This window comes from Gymnoscopelus braueri (genome assembly GCF_963280865.1).
Source record: "Gymnoscopelus braueri genome assembly, chromosome: 6".
Classification (NCBI taxonomy): domain Eukaryota; kingdom Metazoa; phylum Chordata; class Actinopteri; order Myctophiformes; family Myctophidae; genus Gymnoscopelus; species Gymnoscopelus braueri.
Genome location: NC_137607.1, coordinates 49,949,670 through 49,972,910, shown reverse-complemented (window position 1 = coordinate 49,972,910; position 23,241 = coordinate 49,949,670). Strand labels below are relative to the sequence as shown.

General features: G+C 40.1%; 2 protein-coding genes across 2 annotated transcripts in view; both read right to left on the bottom strand.

Moving 5' to 3' along the window:
- Positions 1-12,625, bottom strand: part of cers1 (ceramide synthase 1) — a 41,412-nt gene extending 28,787 nt beyond the window's left edge. Inside the window, exon 1 of the mRNA XM_080431873.1 lies at positions 11,262-12,625. Coding sequence (XP_080287999.1) covers positions 11,262-11,528 — 267 coding nt within the window. The 5' untranslated portion in view covers positions 11,529-12,625. The remainder of the gene's footprint in view (positions 1-11,261) is intronic.
- A 678-nt stretch (positions 12,626-13,303) lies between these two features.
- cope (COPI coat complex subunit epsilon) lies at positions 13,304-23,241 on the bottom strand. Its single transcript, XM_080430167.1, has 10 exons — positions 23,128-23,241; positions 22,900-22,962; positions 21,900-22,000; positions 20,367-20,519; positions 18,568-18,621; positions 18,124-18,205; positions 17,042-17,197; positions 15,890-15,958; positions 14,589-14,663; positions 13,304-13,632 (listed from the first exon to the last, which is right to left on the bottom strand). Exons 1-10 carry the CDS (start codon positions 23,227-23,229, stop codon positions 13,579-13,581), a joined length of 909 nt encoding a protein of 302 aa, XP_080286293.1. The 5' UTR covers positions 23,230-23,241; the 3' UTR covers positions 13,304-13,578.

Sequence of the window (23,241 nt, the reverse complement as noted above, 5' to 3'; positions counted from 1 at the left end):
ATACTTTCCCATATACATGCACTGCCTTAAATGTTGTCCATACATCATGATGTACTGCTGATTATGATCATACCACTAAACCCTACAGGAATCGCCCTACATATACAACACCACATGAAATAATGAGCCATTTGTAGTTAGCTCTTGTTAGCCGAAGGCAACCCACAGCTTGTGATCTGTGGTCATATGGCTTGTGTCATGGCTATCATGACAATAACACAAGTGATTTATTTTAGACAGAGAGGAGAGGGACAGGAAAATACTGTGTAGAGACTAGAGAGTCAGAAACGGACAGAAAGACAGAAAAGAGAAGAGAAAGAGTGTGTGATAGAGGGAGAGATCAATCAGTCTTCAGTCTTCCTTGATTCTTTGTCTGTTCACACAAGCTGCTCTCAGTGAATCCAAACTGTCTTTTGTGAAGAGGCATATGGTTATCATTCATAATGCACAATGCAGCAATCATGTCATTGGCATGCCTAGGAAAAGCAGTTTGCATTTGTGTGTTAAAGGTGGACTAGAAGAACACATATGTCTACGGGTTCACACTAATTATCCATCCACTGATCATATAAGCCTAGCTTAGTGATTAGTGATTCTATCATTACACTATAGGTGATGAACTGAGAGAGAGAGAGAGAGAGAGAGAGAGAGAGAGAGAGAGAGAGAGAGAGAGAGCCCATGCTCTCAGTCATGCCCCGATAGCCTAAATCCTCTGTGTAGAAGCTTAACTCAGGGGACAGACAGTAGGTTGCATCTATCTACAGTAGCAGCCTACAGTACATGGGATATGCCTGTTTGAAACACCATTCAGCCTAATGAAGCTCAATAACAACTTTGGATGGGATTAAGGTTATCTTAAACGTCAGGGGAGGACAGATATATACAGATATACAGACTAACATAAAAAGATACAGTAGCTTCTGCCAACTAGTGCTCGTGGTTTAAAACACTGTTCCATACCAAACAAGCTCGCCTCTGCTGCCTTTCAAATCCTTATCTGAGCCTCCCTCTAAATCTGTCCATCCACTCTGCTTTCGCCTACCTCTAGTCTGGGAACAGACATCCACAAAACCAAAACAAATCAAGACAAAGCAAGCAAACCAACAGCAGTTTTGTAGCTTCAAAACTGTGCCAAGAAAGCTTTACTGCTGAACCCATGAAAACGATTCTAAAAATGTCCTCTAAATCCTAACAGTTTTCTGAAAAACATATGTTTCTATGTCAGTGGTTCTCAAACTTTTTCATGTCAAGGACCCCCAAAATTATATGTATTTGGCCGCTGACCTGAAAATTTATTGTTCCAGGGACACTCAGAAGCAAAGATTTGAGTTAAAAAAATATATACTATATTCAAAGATTTGCACACATTTTCACGATTCTTCTAAAATAGCAGATCTACAAGCTCATATGAGTTTGTATATCTGCTATTTTTGAATATCCAAAGTATACAATAATGGTTAAAGTGGTTCAAATCTAAAGTGACAAAGATGCTTTCCCGGTTTTAAAGGGTTAAATGATATCAAAACTACAGAAGGACATCTAAGTAATCCTTGATCATACTGACATGGTTTCTGTTACAGTGTGTTATGACCTCACAGCTGTGTCATGATGTAGCTGTGTGTCCGGCGGGGTTTAAACTGATACCAGGTGAGTATGTGTTCTGTGTGGTCTGTCTTTACAAACACTGTGGCTGTAGCGTAGCGCTGTTGTTGGACCAACTTGTGTAACCGATGCCAGATGTCAGCAGTTAACAAGCACAGTGCTACGCTAGCCAATACCTCAAAGGAAGAACAGGGACCAGAGTGTGCAAAAAAGAGAAAACAGGAAGAGTTCACGGGAAAGGAAGAGAGTAAGAGGATTTGTACACTTAGAGGATACGAAAAGGGAGAGGAAGGGCGGAGACGACAACATTAGAGCGGTAGCAATTATAGAAAAAACAAATTTACCAAATTTCCATTGGTAAACACATGCGGATGTAAGCCTTTTCTAGTGCATAACAAGAAACGGAAGGGAGAGAGACAGAGAGAGAGAGACAAGGACAGAGGAAGACAGGGAACGAGAAGGCGAAACAGAGAGAAGTGAATGAATTGTCATCTCAAGAATGCCTCTGAGATCTTGCCCACAAGAACCCAAGAGAAGGGGGAAGAATTTCATTTACACTCAAAAGCTTGTAATATTCTTCTCACACACACACACACGCACACGCACACACAAAGCCACAACAATGAGGTCCCTTGGGCTCATGAGCTAGGAGGGGAACAGCCACAGAGTTGTTTCCTCTCACCATCTTCCCTCAAATTGCCATTGAGAATGGCCTTGTTTGAAGAAGGCCAGTTGCCAAGTGAGACAAGCACAATGCGCTTTTTATCAGTGGAGTGACCGTCCAGCTAGTCCATCTGGAGAGAGAGAGAGAGAGAGAGAGAGAGAGAGAGAGAGAGAGAGAGAGAAAGACAGCTCTATAGGGGCCAACAGCTCTGTAGCGTTCAAGATTATTACATTCCCGATGAACAGAAGAGATGGACATTGAGTCACAGTCAACAAACAGAACTGATTCACAGCCCTGGATTGTAACTGGGGCTTCTTTGACCGGGATATAACACTGCCGTAGTAGCCGTGATTCATTCACTACTTTTGAAAAATGGTCAGTCTCTCCTTTTCACCAGAACAATCCAATGACCTACTGTACGCTGTGACCTTACCGTACCGTATGGACATCATTTACTGCTTTACACACACATTATAATGTACTCATTCTATGATAATGATCACTTACTACGTGTGTATACATCTATGATAATGATCACTTACTACGTGTATATATATATGATAATGATCACTTACTACATGTATCTATGGTAATGATCACTTACTACATATGATAATGATCAGTTACTGAGAAATCTCCACTGGAAGCTTGTTAGCCTGTTGTTGCAATGCTAACATAAAAGCTAATGATATCAGCTAGGCAGTATCTGTTGACCCCCTATTTCTTGTGCCCTTGCTCGAACCGTCTTTGAACTTGGCCTTCCTTATAACAGGAAGTACACACCTGTACAGTTTTGTGACTACATGTTGTACAGTTGTGATAAAATCTGTCCTTTTGTTATCTCCTTCCTTTAGCCAGAAAAAGGATGGAGAATTCATTAAGCTTTTAATATACACACCGAATATTAAAAGCTCCATTGTATTCCTGTCTGTAGGCCTGGAGATTGAAGGTGTGGTGGAGCAAGGAAACACACTGTCCTGAGGCTGTTCTGGGGCTGCTAACCCCAAACATGTCAGGTCAAGACAGTAACTATTGGTCAGTGAACTTGTCATGTGGTTAAGGGGCAGATGTGACAGCAGATGTGTTTTTCAGTGAGGCTGGAAATGTGCTGAGAGGAGAGGAGAGGGAAGTAGAGGAGAGGCACGACACGATGCGACACGACGTGACACAACACAACGCAACATGACACATAATGACAGGAAGGGAAATCAAAGCATTCCACCAACAGTTGCTTTCAATTATTGTCAAAACTACACAGAAAAAAAAATTGAATACTGAAAAGAGACTTTTTTTTGCAACATACAATTAATCTGCATAATAACACATTATGGTGGCGTCGCAAATGAAAACAGTGGTCACAGCAGATTGTAAAGAGAGGGTCCAAATTAATGAACAATCAAATGGAGTTAAAACTCTCCTATTTGAAAACAAAAGCGTCAAGTTTCTCTTTCGGGCCCGGCGGCCAGTGGAAAAAGACATCCAGTAAGTGAAGCGCACATTTTAATGGAAAGATTTTGTGATATGTATGTATGTGTGTTATTAACTACAAGTTTATACATGCATACCACCAGCACAGTGAAAGTAGACAAATGATGGATTATGAAACACTCAAACACTTACTGGTATGTTGATGTTAACCAGAGATCTAGCACGCCACCAAGTTCATTCACTTGTGCACTGTCTTAAGGCTTATATTTTGTTACAAATCTTACTCGCACTGAGCCATTACACACCTGTAATGTTGATTTGACAGAATCTGTTCACAGATATATGAACACTGATTGAAAGCACAATAAGCAACAAATACATTAAGAAAATCTTAAAAATATATTCTTTCACCAAAAATCATCATCACAATAATTGTGATCAATAATCATGATTACATTATTAAGTAAAAATAATCGAAAATGTGCTGAGAGGAGGGGACTCACACGACAGACACAACATGACACCACGCAACACAACGCCACACAATGCAACGCCATGCAACACAAAATGACAATTTTATGAGTACGCACTCTTGTCTGAGCAGGGACCGAAATATGCTTTTTAGCTCACCAGCCTGGTAGATAAAAGCTTCTACCAACTAAACTTTTTTTTACCAGCCAAAAAAAGTAATGTATATAGCACTTTTCTTTTTACATGCATTTAATCTGCATAATAACACTTTATGGTGGTGACTTAAAACATTAGTAGATTCAATTGTAACGAGAGGCTGGCCTAGCGGTTAAGGCGCATACCATTGGCTCTAATGCAGCCTGAAGTGGGTTCAATACCCGAACCTGATGACCTTTGCTGTCGTCTCTCTCTCCCTGTTTCCTGTCTCTCTCTACTGTGTACTATCAAAAAATAAAAGCCCCAAATGTATTTAAAAAAAGGAAGCGTCACATTTCTTCTTTTGGTACGTATAAAAAGAGTGTCATTAACTACATCTAAAAGTGTATATTGATTGATTGAATATTTTATTAGGCAAAAAAATGTAAACATCACAATTACATTTAATACTTTGTCTAAAAGATCTGTCCAAAAAAGTCCTTGCGGTCTTGTTTCCATTGAGGTCCTTGGTACTATGTAACACTACTTGCACTGTGAAAGGAAACAAGTGACAATAGTGATATGAGGCTGATATTTTGTTACGTGCTGACCAATTAAAGCTGATTTTTTGGTTGGGGAAAAAAAGAGTCACCACCAAAGTGTTGGTTGGCTTCCAAATTTTACACGCCAAATGAAAAATCGACCCGCATTTCACGCTTGGCTGGTGTTAATTTCAAACCCTATGCCTGAGAGACACGCACTTTCCCTAAAACCACTGATGTGTGATCAGGTTTCTATTTGTGGATTGTGGTTCTAATGGACCACACAACAGGAGTGTAACCTGGAGTGTAACCTGACCCAAGATCTGTGGTGGTTATTGGCCATGTCAAACCATGTGCTGCTTTGACAAGATGAACAATAGCAAGACATAAGCCACAAGAGCCTCACGTAGGAAGATAAACCCTGCAAGCTGGCAAGCCCACTGTTTATCTTTGCTTTGAGTGGCATTGTGTGTGTTCATATGTATCTGTCCGTGAGTGTGTGGTGTGTGTGTGTGTGTGTGTGTGTGTGTGTGTGTGTGTGTGTGTGTGTGTGTGTGTGTGTGTGTGTGGGGACGGACGGATGGACGGACGGACGACACGTGCACACATGTCTGACAGGAGCGGTTTATACAAGATATTATAAACTGCTTCTGCTAAAGGTTTAACCACAGACCACTACCTGTTGTGTTTATCTGGCCTGAAGGCTAGAGAAGGGCAGTGTGTCCAACAGTTCCCTGGACCCTCTTCAGTACCTCAACACAGAGCACACCCAGGCCTCGGTAATGTGTGTGTGTGTGTGTGTGTGTGTGTGTGTGTGTGTGTGTGTGTGTGTGTGTGTGTGTGTGTGTGTGTGTGTGTGTGTGTGTGTGTGTGAATCCTACATTGAACTTATTGCATATAAATAATCAAGAGAGCGAGTGTCGTTTGCATGCATGCACATTTGTGTGTGTGTTTGTGGGACTGCCTGTGTGTGTCTGTATATACAGTATGTATTGTACATACATACATATATCTCTCTGTGAATATGTACAGTACGTCATGCCTCCATCTGTACGTAGTGTATGTTTGTGCAACCAGACAGGTCATGTATTAGCAGTGTATATTTTAGTCTGTTAACGATGGCTGCTGAATGCTGTGCCAGCAGCTTTGAGCACCAAGCCAGTCTCTAAACCCCTGTATCCACTTCTCTCCTCTCTTCCTTCCTCTCTAGCTCTCTCTTGGTCTGCCTTAGTTTCTCCTAATTGCCCCCGCTGTTCTCGCAACCCTCATTCTACTTCATCCTTCATCATTTGTCTTTCCGGCTCCCTCTCTCGCTCTTTCTCATTTTATCCTGTCTGAGCAGCTCCAGCCAACCCCAGGTACTACAATGACATAGCAGGAAGTGACAGCCTCATTATCACACTCACACAGACTTTAAGCTAACTAATGCATGCAACAGCTAAACGTAATATGCACATGAAAGCACACTCAAACACACACACATGTGCAGAATTCTGGCAGACAATTGATTAAATGACTGCATTATGCACCCAAAACACACATCTGCATACAAAAGAATGCAGAGAATCTCATGAATGTAATGTAAACACATCTTTGCCCCGAAACTCAGGGTGGAAAAAAAATAATAATAACTCTATTCACACTGTTTTATCAAAGAGATAAGCTGGAATTTTAAACTTGGTCCCAAAATACTATTCAATTGATATTTGACAAATAGGGGAGTAAAGCCATTTTCACTTTCTCACACTGTTTACATTAGGAGACTTGCATTTTTTAGTATTCTATATACAAACTGAAGTTAGCTAAAACCTTGCCTCGAGCCCGGACAAAGACGTCCCTTTAAGCGTTGATTCATTGATAAATCAAAACATTTAAAAAATATATATATAAGTGCAAGCAAAAGTAAACGTAATCGATAGAATAATTGCTAAGAAGATAATCTTGCAGCCCTAATCAAGTCACTCAAGTTTACACTAAAATAGCAGTGCACTGACTCATTATTCCGGGGTTTCTATTTAGGCTTTACTGAAAATACTACTAATAAGCTCAACATATTAGTAAGGCTATCACACAAAAGGCCCAAATGATCATCTCTCTCCAGCAGCAGCCATGTGTCTGTCAATAGCCGTGTGACCGAGGCAATCAGTCTGCTTATTATTTGAAACTGGATTAGAAAGTCAGCTCAATTTCCTTCAATATAAATGTATTTTGACATCATCTGTCCAATGTATATACTGTATGAATAGCTTTTTTAACGGAAATGTCAGTATCATGCCCTTTGATATTTTTTGGGCCGTTTTTGCATGCTTTAGATTTTTTTTCCTTTATAAAACACATTTAAGAAGTGTTTACCCACCAATGTTTGGCATCCTTTTTTTCAGGACAATCTAGCATTTCAAAAAGTCAAGAGACCTCTTACGATAAAATAAATAGTTGATGCATTCAAATGTGCCAGTATATCCAACAAAAATGTTGTGCTTCTTGCCAAAGGATATCCCTGCTCTTTACTGATAATAAAATGCTTTGAAAACTTTTTTTTTTGTCCAGCTCATGAATGTAGCTTGTGATCGTGTGATAAGTGAGAGGAAAAAAATCGAATCTTAACCAATGGAATGGTGCATGAACCCCCCACCACTATTGTGTGGGGTGGGTCTATGATGGACCCACCGGACACAATACTGGTGGTCCCCAGATTGCTCTTAGTCAGAATGGTGGGCCCTGGGTCAAAATCAGTTGAAACACCCTGCTGTAAGTGACTGACAGTCCTAAAAGACAAAAAGAAACACTCTGCACTGACTGCACTTCAGTTAAGTTCTTTATACTGGATACCCTTAAAAGGATAACAGTTTTCAGGGGACATGATGCTTTTTGTCCACGCTTCACGTCACATGACTGCCTTCAAATCCCCCATTAGCCCTCCTTCATACAACTTACTGCATACTGTGTCTCTCAAAATGATCCTAGAGGGGAAAACCTCACCTGGTTGTAGGATACTGATAAAATATGTACTGCAATTGCTGTCAACATTGTGATGGCAAAATAAATCATAATTATACATTTTCAATGCAATTTATTTTTAAATGCTCAAAAATGCCTAGAAAGTGTATATGAGGGAAAGTGAGATGGCCATGTTATGATTCATTAATAACACCACATTTCTTCTCTTATGTGCCCCTGTGAGCCTGTAGCCTCATTCATCATCAATATTGCCAATTCATTATTTTTGATTAACTATTGAACTAGACCTGCCCACAGATTTATTAGCTCAACCACAATGCCTATCATCCCATTCAATATGAAGATAATATTCATCATCATATTTTATTTGCTCACAGCTCAGCCATTTAGCTGAAACTGACTATTGTGTTTTCCATCACACAGACTGAATATCTAATCCGTGCTGAAGAGCAACAATAGAATGCTTTATGTGTGATTTACATTATTCTTTGCTATTTGCGTGTTCTGTTCATACGCATTTTATTTCAATGAACTGAAACCAGAGATCAAATAGTGTTAATGCCCACCTCACATTATCATCATGATGTATGACTGTAATTATCTTCTGGCATTATTTCAGCACAGTTGACCTGCCACTGAACCCATCTTTCAATCCCTAATGTGAGCACTCTATACTGTATATAGGTGGTATTACATGCATACACCACGTAAATGTCATGAAAGGGGTAGACGTTCCCTTCAAGATTCACAGCCCATATACTATCCATACCTCATGCTGTATACAGCCCATCTGTTCCTTTCCATTCCATAGGGGTGACGGGTCAGTGAGTCACATCATGCACACCGCCACACTATATGTAAGGGAAAAACAGGCCCCATTCCTTGCATTCTCAGGCCACATCTGGCTTCACACGTGGGGCCCTGAGCTGCACTGTACTACTATAACATTGTCAGAGCATCTACCACAGAAATAACTTCCCTCCCCCCTCACCCACCTCAATGGTTGAATTACAAGACAGAGGCCACATGTTAGGCTGTCTGTGGAGAGTGCTATATTAGAGTTAGGCCCCAATACTGGGTACCTCCAACAGGGTGGAGGCACCAAAGAGTGGGATGGGTTAAGATAAAATAGGAGATCTGGGCCGAAAGCCAATCTCTCAAAGCAGAGCCCTGAGGTTTGGGGAGCTCTATCTGTCCCTTTGGTATGCACAGTAGAGTAATTTATTTGCTGAGTACAATAAATACAGTGTTTTCTTAGTGCACATCATACTGTACAAAATCACATGGTAGAGCTAGACCTCACATACCGTGGAGAGTGGAAAGGGACAGTGAGCGCACAATGTCATTATCTGAAACTGTATCATACATCATGCAATCACTTGGCTTTATGCAAAGACTGACTTTGCCAGACTGGTTCCTTCTAAAAATAAAAGGTAGGAGGTATAGATATTGAAATAAATAATACAATAAATTAAAATAATGCTTTATTTATTCAACCAAAAAAAGATAAATGCAATTTTATTCATGCGTGTCACTTGAAAATTCAGTGGTAATATGTGGCTGGGAAATACTGCTGAGCTACAAATTACCTTGCCGGTTAACCTACTCATGCACATACTCAGGCCCATATGAAAGCATTGGTTAACTGAGCTTTAAAATAAAAAATTCATGCACAACCCAACTTCCAGTAGGGGCTCTAGCCCATGGCCCCAAAGCTTCAGAGGGCCTGGCGGCCTGCAAGTGGCTATCAATGATGTTGACAATGACGTTGTTTTTTGTGTTTTTTTTCTCTACTGAAAATTGCGACAGTCTTTAATACAATAGAATACATTTTAGGCTGCCCAGCCACAACTTTGATTTGGGTGAATTGGCTTCTTATCTGCTGAGCTATTCTGCTAGCCTAGTGAACTATTCGCCAAATAGCAGCAGCTACGGTACTCTAGTGGATGGCAAAAATGAAAAATAAAATAAAATCAAGAAAAATAAGTTTGAGAAGCTAAACTTGCAGCAAAATTTCTAAATTGACTGCACTAAACCTATAGTTCCAGCACCAGTGATGCCGGTGATGCTGATGCTGCAAGTTCATCGATCAAAAACTAAATGAGATCCACTATGGGACAAAACAGAATCATATGATTTGCATGTCCTAAGCCTGGTCAAAGTCCTGAGGTCTACATAGATCCGGCGCTACAGACACACACACACTGGCTCCAAGAGAAGTATATTCTCATGAAGTAATTTGAGATAAACTGTGTAAACGTGAGCCAGCCAGGAAACATCTGGCTCTAAACTTGCCCCACTAGCATTTTTGAGCTGACACTGCATTTAAGGACAATGATAGCTGATCTCACAATTATTGATTCACTCAGTGTTTGTTGTCTTTAGTCATTCACCGTGGATTAAAAAGAGTACACTTGATGTTGACTATGATAGTGTACAGTACGTAGAGCGCAGGAAGTGAACTTCTGAATGCAATAAAATATACAATGTTTGTCACATATTAACCAACACTTGTGCCAACCCACCACAAACAGAAAGACATTGCATTACATTCACAGGCTCTTTTCCATACAAGAGTTGCATCCATGCTACACCACATATAACCTGTGAACAAGTGGGAAAAACTTTCTAAGGAAAAACATATCCCTGTTTTGTGTGTGTGTGTGTGTGTGTGTGTGTGTGTGTGTGTGTGTGTGTGTGTGTGTGTGTTTTGTGCAACAGGTTAATATTTTCTAACAGATTGCACGGTTTGTGTATCTGACCAGGGGTAATGGCTATACATTCCCATTTCCCAATGACTCAGTTACTATACCTTAAACCTGCTATAGGCGCAAAACTTGGTTAAAACATGATGCACACACAAACATGTACAGGGTGTGCACACACACTGAAATTCGTATGGGTTCATTTTTAAACTCCGAGTTAAAACAACACTGAGGATTTTGCTGTGTGTGTGTGCATGTTCCCTCTCTCTATTGTTTTTATTCTGTACTCTTACCAAGTGCAGCACACACAGATCATCTCGCTGTCATTCTGGATTTTAATTGCCACTTGCAGTTGTCACAGTAACAGCTCTCACTCTGAAATTTGTATTTTTCACATTCCATACAGAAATAAGGGGAGGGGGGGACCTTCTTGAGACTCGTGCGGGGACATGCTTAGTCGACCAGGATATAAAAGATAGTTTTATTCTTCTAAAACTGTGACATATGATATGAAGCATGTGGCCTTCAATAAAACGTAGTCTGAGAGCAGGCACAGAGGCTGCATTGACACTCAAGTGCTTTGATACCAGGGCCCTATAATTAGAGTAAAGGAATGAGCAGAGCTATTAGGCCAACCAGTCAAAGAGGGGCATCAATTATCCGTGCTGGTGTGGAAATGGCTTTGATATGGATGCACAAGGATGGATGAACGCAAGGAGGGGCTAGTTGGATGTTCCATGATGGGCCTGAACTTACCTTGAACAGTCTTTCTGTCAGTCCCCATCGTATTTGAGTCCATAAGAAGGCGCAAAAGAAGAAGAGGCCAATCTCTATCCAGGTAATCTTTGCGTTCTCCAGGAGAGTCCGTTTGGAAAGCTCAAGCCCGCACGCACTGCAGTCTCTCAAGGCACCGTACATGACAGTGGACGCTTTAGTGATGAGGTCCACGTAGCCCGGCATGGGCTCCACAGCCCTGCTGCTGTCACCCATGCTGTCACTGTCACCCACAGGATGACTATCCATTGCTGCACGGCACAGTGAAAAAAAAAAAAAAAAAAAGAGGAACTGGGGGAAAAAACTGACCCCGATTCAGGGATCCAGGAACGATGGGCACGAGGCAGCCGGTCCGGGCTATCCTATGTGTCACTAATCTCTCCAACTGGCTGTTAACCTCAAAACGCGGAAACCAGCTTTAGCTAACCAGCTTAGCCTCTCCAGTAGCCTAATTCTTTGTTTTCTAAATTAAGACACGGGCCCATTCTTCACATACAGGAACAATTGATGATAAGACCGCGAACGTCGACCGTATAATGACGACCCGAACGCATCCAACCCTTATATACACGACAGGATGTATTTACAGTTTTAGGCCAGCTATTAATGAAGCGTTATGGCAATTAATGTGGCCCATCAATGATTGGATGTAATTGTGCACACCATTCCGCTACGCACGCTGCTGCTGCTTCATCACCGGCCGCTGCGTCGTCGTCGTTAGCCGCTTGGCTAAATCAAAAGCACACAATACTGAACAGACCAGCATTTGCAACAGCTTGAAGGATGATAATGTAATAATTGAATGGTGGTACCGCAACAGTTTATAGCGTCGATAAACGCCGCTCCCCGCGCGTCAGCAAATGATTCAATTCGCGTCTATATGGGCCGCCTATGTAACATACAGTACGTTTACAATACAAGCACATGCGACTATTGTGACGCTACGTTAAGGGCTTTCATATCCGTTATTCGTCGTATTATAGTCTGATAACGTTTCTCTTGGTGTATCACGAGTAGCCGTAGCCTATATTCCTACCAGAAACCCGCGGCAGCAGCGACACTGAAATATTTTCTGCAGCAGGAAAGCGTACTGTAAAAAAAAAAAAAAAAAAGGATGAAGGAGAATTATTATCCTTTTGAATATTCGGCCTCCTCTGTTGGTCAACGTGTCCTGGCTGTCTGTCTGTCTGTCAGTGTGACAGAGAGGGGAAAATGCGCGCTACTTCGATGGGAGTCTATTGTAGAACGTGACACCATACGGCACAGTCTAGAGTCGGACTCAAATTCTAATGCTGGACTACAAAGTAAAAAAAAAACGCTCGTCTCCGTCTTCTTCTGTTCGGGGGACCGCTTCCCTCAGCCGTCCAGAAAGCCATTGATTTGAAGTTTATGGGGAAACGAAGAAAAAGCCCCGAAGACGCGTGACGTAATTATGGCCCGCTATCTTCTTCTTGAACTGCTGCGTTAAAGGATGGTTTTTTAAAGAGACAGTACACTCACTGCACAGCAGGCTGACCAGACCACACATACATTATACATACATACATGTACAGGTATACACACACACACATATCTATATCCCAGTGTATCTCAAACTTTTCAAGTTCAAGGTCTCCCCTTAACTCAGTGTACAAATGGAACCAAATGTACACTGTCAGAGTTACAGACTTGTAAGGGTCAATTTAAACCGCCTGAAGGAACCCTGAGTCCCTGGACCACACTTTGAGAACCATTGCTATACTACACACACACACACACACACACATATATTGTGATTGCACACACACACACACACACATATATATATATACACACACACACACACAATATATATATAAATATATATATATATATATATCTCCTACACAGTGCATCATGACATTTAGTACATAGAATTATGTTCTTCAGAATTCTTCTTCAGTTAGGCTAGATTTTGCTGTCTAAAACGTAAATTTAGAGCAAACAGTATTCTGTAGAAATTGCTTTCACTTGTCTGTCACAAGCAAAGACACAGAGAGGACATCCACGTGGTAACAAAACATTTATTACCAAATCATAGGAATGCTTAAAGAAAACAGAAAGATAAATGCAAATACAAAAGACTGATGAAGTTGACCATTATGAGGCTAAATACAGTGTAAGTAGTTTAAATAACTTGAGTTTCAAATTGAGATTTAATTAGTTTAACAATGATTCAGAGTGACAGAACAGAAAACATATACAATATGTATGTGTGTGGCCTTCAAGGTGTAAAACTGAGGCCCATTGTTTGGGTATCCCAGCAAAAACAGTGGGCTTGTTATGCCATGGTAGTGGGAGCATACTGCATCGTTAGTCTGTCGAACTCATTCTCCTGCAGAAAGGAAAAACGGAGAGAAAAGAGGAAATGGTTCAAATCAGAAGGAAAATATTTGACTAGTGGAGCAGCTGTTCGCTGCATGGTTTGACACAATATAACCTATCTTTTCAATGTTTATTTACTTATACTGTCTTGTGTAATTACTCTCTCTCTGTGTGTGTGTGTGTGTGTGTGTGTGTGTGTGTGTGTGTGTGTGTGTGTGTGTGTGTGTGTGTGTGTGTGTGTGTGTGTGTGTGTGTGCGCGCGCACACACACACACACACACACACACACACAACAGGGGTATAAGTTTCAAAGTTTAATGGCTCTATTCCAAGGACACCTGTCATAAAATGAACCAAGCTGGTATTAACTTATAAGAAAACAAAGGTTGCAAGAACTTGTCCACCAGCATTGAATGCATCTGGTGGTGACCCAAACTAGCATGGCCCATGTTTGTCACGTTCTCTCTCTCCCCTCATCTCACCCCAAGTACGTGTTATAGAAGTTCAAATGACTCCGAGCAATCATCGATTTTGTTAGGGGGGGTTGTCGTTTTTTAACATTGAAACCTTAAATAATAAGGTTACGGTCAACCTTAAATATTTACAATTAACAATAGTTAAGTTAACAATAGTGTTTATAGTGATTCGTTTTTCTTATATTTTTTAGCAATACAATACAGCAAGTACAATATAGATAAGTATAAGATAATAGTAATGTTACAGCAGGTACACTGCATTATGTATAAGTTACATTCAATCACATAATTTAATCGGGCATATTTAATTAGTACAGTTTACTGCTGATCCCAAGATATGAATTGGAAGGTATTTCTAATCTGTTTGTTACCTATCTTTATGTGGTAAAACATAAAACAATAATTTGACCTGAGTGAGAATATGAATCACTGAAATGCAACATGATGCGATTCCACTTTGCATGACCAGATCCAATCAACAGCACATTACCTTGGCTAAATAGTCTTTGAGAAATGGGTGGGCTCTGTGGGCATCTTTCAACTGTGAGAGGTACCGATTGGTTACCTGAGAACAGATGTACATAGAGCAGAGACATTTCAGGGACCAGACAAGAAAAAAATTATAGTATGTTAACATAGTAAACAACACAGTTTCAACCTAGTTGAAGGACAGACCAGAGTTAGGCTTTATGTATGTTTGTGACAATAGTCCACATTGATCAAATGAACACTTGCTGACAACCAATACACTAATCTGTGCTTATCTTAAGAAACTCTTACAAGATGTCAAGGGTCAAGAGAAAAGATTATGGTGGATCAGATATATGTTGTACAGTACAAGTAAAACAGATAGTTGGGCCTTTATCTTATGACCTATGTGCTCCAAGGTTTATTATTCTCTTAGAGCACTGGCTTGGACAACTACATAATTTACACCCTTATGCCATTTATTTTATAGCTTAATACCTAAATTGCAAATGTATATACATCAACTGATTATTATTTGCCCTCAAGGATTAAATTATTTCCTGTGCATACATACATTAACAGGAACATATAATACTTACAGAACTGTACAGAATAATAAGATACAGGATTTTCAGAACACTTGAAGCTGCACTACATAACCTTCCTGTTGTACTCCGGATTTGAACCTGAGTCTTCTGCACAAGTGCTGAATTAATTTGTGTCAAACCAGGAACAGGATTGTGTCAAAGGTTGTGTCTAACCTAGACACAGGATATAAATGTCTCAATAGAAGAGCAGGGAGACCAAATACAACCACCTCAATTGTATAAGTTACATTATATTAACATACTCTAGTCTACCATACAGACAAAATATAATTGTATTCACTAAAAAAATTACATAATAGAGCTTTAATTACAGGGGTCACAGGATTGATACTCTACGCAGTACACACCACGGGCTGGATTTCATGTAACTTAAGAGGAGGTTACTTATTTAAAGCTTGTATGTCTGTGGGAACGAAGCTCTTGCGAAAACATAACAAGGAACTACACCCCTTCATATTTCTGTTCTCTCCACAAGAGAACCTGTGGAAACTAGACTGCACCTGACGAAATTCCCCTGGTTTCATCAAACCGACAGAAGCAAATTGAACTGACAACGGGTTTATGTTGCACTTCAAGCACGCTGTGAATGTATGGATTTGCATGGATGAAGTTAAAATCTTGTTTGACTAAAGGCTTGGTCTGTCTGGAAGAAACTAGAAACGCTCACAGCTGTCTCATGAGTCTCCTGGTAACAGCTTTAGGTGCAAAGTCTCACCTCGGGAGCTTTGCCCAGGTGCTGGGTCAGCACTATGAGGTTGATCAGCGTCTCAGGGTGGCTGCTATCCTAAATTGCAGAGGGATAGATAGAAGGATGGGAGCGAGAGGAGGAGAGTGAGGGGGAGATTTAACCACTAACCACACACATCCCACTGGAAAACAATAGATAAATAAAAGTGGAGACATTGTAAGAAAAAGGTAATAGCTCCTAACACTTAAAATGCAGACATCCACACCGATACATTTTTTTTAATCTCAAACATTTATTGTAGCACATGACTGTATGGAGTGTATGTAGTTAGTATATAATTCAATGTAGCACGTGATTGTAATACATTACAGTATGTACTTTAGTAATGTAACCGCATGTACAGTACGTGACTGTGTGTAGCACATGACTGTATGTAGTATGTGACTGCATGCATTATATGACTGCATGTAGTATGTGAGTGCAGCCTAATCTCTGCCATTAGCTGACTGTATCTCATCTTTGTTCTATGGACAACAGCACTGAGATCTCTATGGTCACGACGATTTCCAAGTTAATATTCCACTAGCTTATCACACTGAAATGATAGTAATAATGTGTGTTACAATATGCTTTACAACCAATAAATACTATCAAGAGCTCTTCAATAAAAATTGAAATGAACACAGATTCATAATAAACATTTTGCTACCACCGCACTGTGACTCCACGCTCTGACTCCTCTGAAAATGAACAAACGTTTCGTCTATCGTCTGACGAAGGCTGGATAGACGAAACATTTGTTCATTTTAGAGACATATAAGAAATAATAAAAAAGTCAACTCACTCTTGCCATTCTGAGTGCGACCCATTACATGTATAAAGGATTAATTATAACAATGTTACATTTAAACTACAGACTAAAAACTGTTGTTACCAAGGAGGATATGAGGTATGACACAATTGCTATATTAACACATTTACATTACACTCCCCTCCCCTCTGAACAGAAGTGTAAAAAAACAGTGATCAGTGTTCTGTGACATCCAACAAACCACTAGTTTCCTGCCTGCCTACACAGACACCAACTGTATTGTATGCAAAAGACAGAAACTAATCATGTGGCGGCATCTACTGTTCAAATATAGGAAGCGCACATTACAAATCGCACAAAAGTCTAACCTTGTCCAATGCCTCCTGCAGCACTCCCTCAGCCTCCTCCCACTTATTCTGAGCCATGTAACAGGCTGCCTGCCCATTGAGAAGCAACAGAGTTGCAGAGTACTTGTCTGACATCTCCTGGAAGATGTAATAGGCATCCTGCAACTTCTCCCCACCCTGGAACAACAAATGGAAAAAGTCAAGGACTTGGTGAGGACCGCTGTAATCTAAACCTTATCCAGTGCTAAGAGAACTATAATGTGAGAAGTGGGCTGCAGAATATTAATAGAATTACATTTCAATAGTTTAGTGATGCATATAAGGGATGATGCACAGTGAGGTGGTCATTAATGGAAAATAAACCCAGGGAAGCAGTATCGTTCTGACGTGGAAGTCCCGCTTTGCTTTGGGTTTAGCTTCCAATAATGCATCACTGTACATTAGGGGTGGGACGATATGGGTACCTCACGATACGATATATATCACGATATTAGGCCCACGATAACAATATATATCACGATATTCGACGATGTTCAATATATTGCGATATCACGATATTCGATATATATTGCAAGAAATTTCACCAACGATATATCACAATATCTGAAAATATCGATATATTGCAATATCACGATATATTGCATGAAAATTCACCAACGATATATCACGATAGTCCTTGTATTCAATTCATAAACACATAAAATAGCACCAAACAGTTCAAAATCATCATTACACAAATACAGAGTAGGAAAAACAACGTATCACAAACTTATTATTTTTTTTTTTAATATTGATATTTTTCGGCAGGATATCGATTATTTATCGCGGGAGAAAGTATCGCGATATATCGATATATCGTCCCACCCCTACTGTACATAAAACCAGCTTATTAGAAAGGTACTCCAATCAATCTACTTTCAAGAAATAATAGACTGCAGAATAACTTGTTTTACCAATCATAACGGAGTGTTCAACAAAGCCATGTAATAAGCCAAATTAATACATTATAGTAGAAACTATAATGTATTAATTATATTCAATCATCGTTCATCATATTATACACATTATAGTGTATTGCACATAGGTGATTTGATGCCACTCACCACAGCGATATTGACCCAAGCCGTGGCTAGCTGGGTTAGAGTAGCATCTTCATCCTGCTCCTGCATCTTCTTCAGCTCCTTCCTGTCGACAGGATATCCACATCATGAAAAATGTACATGTTTAACTCAGGGAGTGTTGGCTCTCAGCACACAGAAATTCATGCAGGTGAAGCATTTTTGTTATGCAAGTGCGGACTCAGCAATATAGGGCTACTGAAAGGTAAGAGCGACTGGGTGATTATATGATTGGGTAGGCAAAGTGACAGCTTGTGATGAAGAGCACATCACCGGTCCGGTGACATTATTCAATGAATTAAGATGCCACTTGGACACTTCACATAAGGTTTCACTGAAGGAAAAATAAAAGATATACAGTATATCACAATGATAGAATGCTAGCTACTGTTAAACCTATTTCCTGGTGATTTTGGAATGAATCCATACCTTGCCAGGTCAACACGATCCAGACTCAGCAACACCTGAATGGTCATCGCCATGCTGAAAAATATGGACAGGCTTATTTATTGATTCTTAATATTTTTAGAGAATTAGGCTTACTCTTTCACAAGTAGTTTTCAAAACATTGTTAAATGCACATCTCAACATTTTAGACTTCAAAGTTCAAACCATTATACTAAAGTCTAGTTTACTGAATGCCAAAACTGTTCAAATGATCAAGCCCATAGCATAGTATCTACTATGACTCAAACAGGTCCTTGGTCAGTATGGTCCTTATAAGATTAGTAATAACATTATAAAAGCACTTTTCTTAATGTTTGAAAATGAGTAGACAAAGGGCAAACAATGACAGTGTAAGATAACAAAAATACAGCATCATAATATAGAATAAAATAAATATATAATAAAAACAGTTGAAAAAAGAATGTCCCAATTTAAACTAATTAAAAAAGATGTGTTTTAGGTGACGTTTAAACAAAGATACAGATGTAGCTACACAAAGTATGAATGGTTCAATAAATCATTCCACAACTTTGGTTCCCTACTGACAGAGTTACAAAATACAATTATTTCATTACTGTACTTCATAAAACATCTCATCATATCTGTACTTAAGTTATTTCTTTCACCTTAGACTTTAGGCTTTTACTCACACATTTCAGTTATTCCTGGGTAATTGTCTGCTTTAAAAAAAATATATATATTTACATGTTTTGGGGCTTTATGCCTTTATTTGACAGGACAGTCGGCTGACAGGAAATGGAGAGAGAAGGGGAGTGACATGCAGCAAAGGCCGTCGGGATTGGGAGTCAAACGCGCGACACGCTGTCAGGCTACATTGAGCCTTAATGACTTAATGTCATTTGAGTACTTGTGGGTTTAAAAGTTCAAAATATAGGTTGAGGCTAATCGATGTAATGCCAAGTTGTACTGTATGTGATCAATAAAATTGTGAAATGTATTCTAAAAGCCAAAGGAGGGATGCTAAGAGTAATATAGTCTCTTCTCTTTATTTATTGGCTGTGCTGTCAGACAAATGCCAGATTATTTGAATCTGAACATCAGACAATACTAACAAGTAAGCTGGATAGTAAATGTTTAATTTTAATCATATTTATCTCATAAAATAAATATTTAATGAGAGTGTCACTGGTGATCAATCCAATTAAATGTAAAGCTTTTCAACTGTAGGTATTTCAGTTTTGGTCAGAAATGCATCAAATTTAATCAATATATGTCTCTAGTCTACATGACCTCATTCTTAAATGGTTGACATTAACTGCCTAAGTACCATTTTATCATACAGAAGAGATCAACGCTGGAGCAACACGGACAATTTAAGCCTTTTATTGTTTAGATAAAAGGCTCATGTCATGACTCTGAGGAAGGTCAAAAGACCGAAACGTCAGTCAACTTTTACTTGCACCTAAACAATAAAAGGCTTAAATTGTCTGTGTTGCTCCAGCGCTGATCTCTTCTGCATTTATTGTCCCTACCCTTGTGACGCACCGGACTGGCCGTTTAAGGCTGAGGCGCAACGGTAGAATCCCTTTGTACCATTTTATCATACTTTGTTGTGTGATGTTGTCGCATTGTGAAAATAGCCGATCTACAAGTTGTAGTACTTGTGTCTCATTGTGTTGCAACACATCGTGAGCTTTTAGAGCTGCCATTTTCATCTTAACCAATAAAGACGTGCCGAAAATAGGAACGCCAGTTTCAAAGTGGTTAAGAGTTGTAATGCAAAGTGACTTTTAAAATTGTAAACATTGATCCATCCTTACCACTCCAGGCTCTCTCCCTGGTGCAGTGTCCTGAGAGCAGCGTCTGTGTTCATTTCATGGTAATAAATGGAAGCAGCCATGAGGAGAAAGGCAGTGTTGGCTGCATCCACACTTTTTGCCATCATTTTGTCTAGATCAGCAACAATAGCATCCCTAGACACAGCAGAACAGAAGGGAACAGTAAATGTCAGTGATAGGGACTAGAGAGAGTTGGCTAGAATTGAATTCAGATGTTGGAGATAGATATATATATCTATATATCTATATGATATATATTTTTGTATCCCTTCCCCTGAGCAAGCAGACTATTAGCTTAGTGGTAAAAACTTCAGCTCTTGCGCAGGAGACCCAGGTTCAAGGGTACATCTTGAGCTCTACAAAGAGTTTAGCCCCTTTCGGAACCCTCAACCCTGTATACCTTTTTGGTATTTGGGATGATGGTATCCAGGTTTCCTTGAAAGTCAATGCCATCTCTAATTCCCCCACTGGTACCACTCTCTGGTCTCTAACAAATAGAACGTCTAAAGTGTTGCAGAGAGATGTCAGAGATACTCTGAACTGCATTACATTAGGGTCCCGCGGAAACGTGTGTTGATCGGCGCTGATCGGCATTGCCATTAACACATTGACCGCCAGAGGTTAATCTCATAATGTACTCACCAGTGCCAACGTTTTATTGTTGTTTTTTGTTTTTTTCACGTCGCCATAGACCTCGTTAAAATCCTTAAGATTGAGCTGTGCACTGTTTGTATACATTGCGGAGATCTCCCTGCGTCTACCAGTGAAAACCACGTGTCAAACGGAGCCGCCATGTTGTAGTTAGAACGGTTTATGTTAAACAGTGATCAGCGAGGAGAAAAACTACAATCGAAGAAAATGGCGTTTCAGTGTGCGCTTTAGAATGGAGGCCGACGGGATCGGCAAAACGTGATCCCGAATAATTCCGTTTCCGGTGGTGTTACAATGAAATGTGCCGTATAGAAAATTTCGAAAAAAAGAAAAAGCACCACAGCCCGTAGGCTACGGGATCGGCGCTTTACGGTTGGATTTATCGGCCCGTAGGCTACGGGCCTGGCGGTGGTAGTGTTAAACATGTTTAATCCATATTTAAATTTTTTGTTTTGCTATCTCTCACGCTCCATGCCCCGCATCTCCGTCTTGGGATTGGCTGGGGCAAGTGCAGCTAGCCAATGACATGACGGAGGAGGCGGGGCATGTATGGATTAAAGGAGTAGTTCACCCAAAAAATTACTTATTTTCTACCAATTGCACACCCCATGGAGTCCTGAATTCATCGATTTATTTTAGACACACACACACAAAACACTATAATATGGAAAAATCTACGTTTGGTGGAATAACCCGTATTATTTTACTGACCGTATACCGTTTACCATCCAGCTGGTCCTATCGTGAGATGATAGTAATAGCCACAGTGAGTATGTGTGTGTGTGTGTGTGTGTGTGTGTACACACACACATTCCATCATTGTCCACCTATTTTGGAGACAAAATGGGTAACACAGGCTCTCACCTTTTGCTTTCGCTGGAGCGATATTCAGCAAACATCCGGACGGCCTGCAGTTCAGGTGCAGAGCTGGGCTTGATGTCATCCAGGACTACAGCATACTTTCTCTACAATAACACATAAGTATCAGGTCACAATTTGTCCACAATTTTGGATTGGATCCAGTTTATTCAAGTAAATAGACAATAGACAAAGTCAATACATATAGCCTAAGCTAGCCTTGGATCAAGACTAGCTGTAGTACAACAACTCTCGTAGACGTATTTATGATTCTGACGTTTGAGAGTTGTAGGGTTGATCCCCCATGGACACAGGTACTTTCATCTCCTAGCCCGTAGATCTCCAAACATGTACAAATGCAAAAAGAAAATGTGCTTACCCCCACGCCCCAAATGTTAACTCTTTCTACGGGGTAGTTGTGCAATGTAATAATCCATATCTTTCAATAAAGAAGGGTTTTAATGCCGTCTGTGGCCGTTTCTGTCGGAAGTTCCCAATTGGCGGTAGTGACGGGGCGCATCCGGTGAAACCCGGAATTACACTCAATGTAAACAGGAAGTAAACGAGGGTGAAAAAATGGCGTTCGGCCACAGACGGGATTAAAACACTTATTTATTGAAAGATATGGATTATTACATTACACTACTACCCCGTAGAAAGAGTTAACTTTTGGGGCGTGGGGGTAAGCACTTTTTTTTTTTGTATTTGTACATGTTTGGAGATCTACGGGCTAGGAGATGAAAGTCCCTGTGTCCATGGTGGATCAACCCTACAACTCTCGTAGATTGAAAACGTCAGAATCATAAATACGTCTACGAGAGTTGTGTTCTACAGCTAGATCAAGACTATCATTTTTGATTTTTTTTATCGATTTTGACATTTGCATATCTATAGATACGAAAGTAAAAGTCAGACTCGACAAAATACATCTATGATAGTCTTGATCCAAGGCTAAGCCTTCAGCCATTGATCTCTGTATTTGAAATGATTACTTTAAAGTGGTTACCTGGGCAACGTATGCTCTGTACAAGAACATATCCCTCTCAATCTCCTTTTCTTGTGCTGAAGGCTATAAAGACAAACATTAGTAAGGAACTCATTCAGTCCAGACTCCAGTGACAAGATGCTAGCAATGCTAGCTGACTTTAGCATGAAGTAGAGAATAATAAGACAATTTTTTGCAAGTCAGAAAAAACTAAACAACCTCTGACAATCATTACAATCCAACACTTGCCTTAACCTTCTGAGACTCGTTGATACATTGCTGATAACTGCCAATGTAATAAGCATTTTTCACATCGAAGAGCTCGTCAACATCACCCTGCTGGGCCGCCATCTTTACTAGACT

Bases quoted from the DNA above. Each gene is read 5' to 3' on its own strand.
- cope (XM_080430167.1), bottom strand. From the start codon at position 23,229: ATGGCGGCCCAGCAGGGTGATGTTGACGAGCTCTTCGATGTGAAAAAT. The intron at 20,520-21,899 runs GTGAGAGCCTGT...TGCTGTGTCTAG, and splicing joins CGCTCCAGCGAAAGCAAAAG to GGATGCTATTGTTGCTGATC. The intron at 18,622-20,366 runs GTAAGGATGGAT...CATATTTTTCAG, and splicing joins CAGGGAGAGAGCCTGGAGTG to CATGGCGATGACCATTCAGG.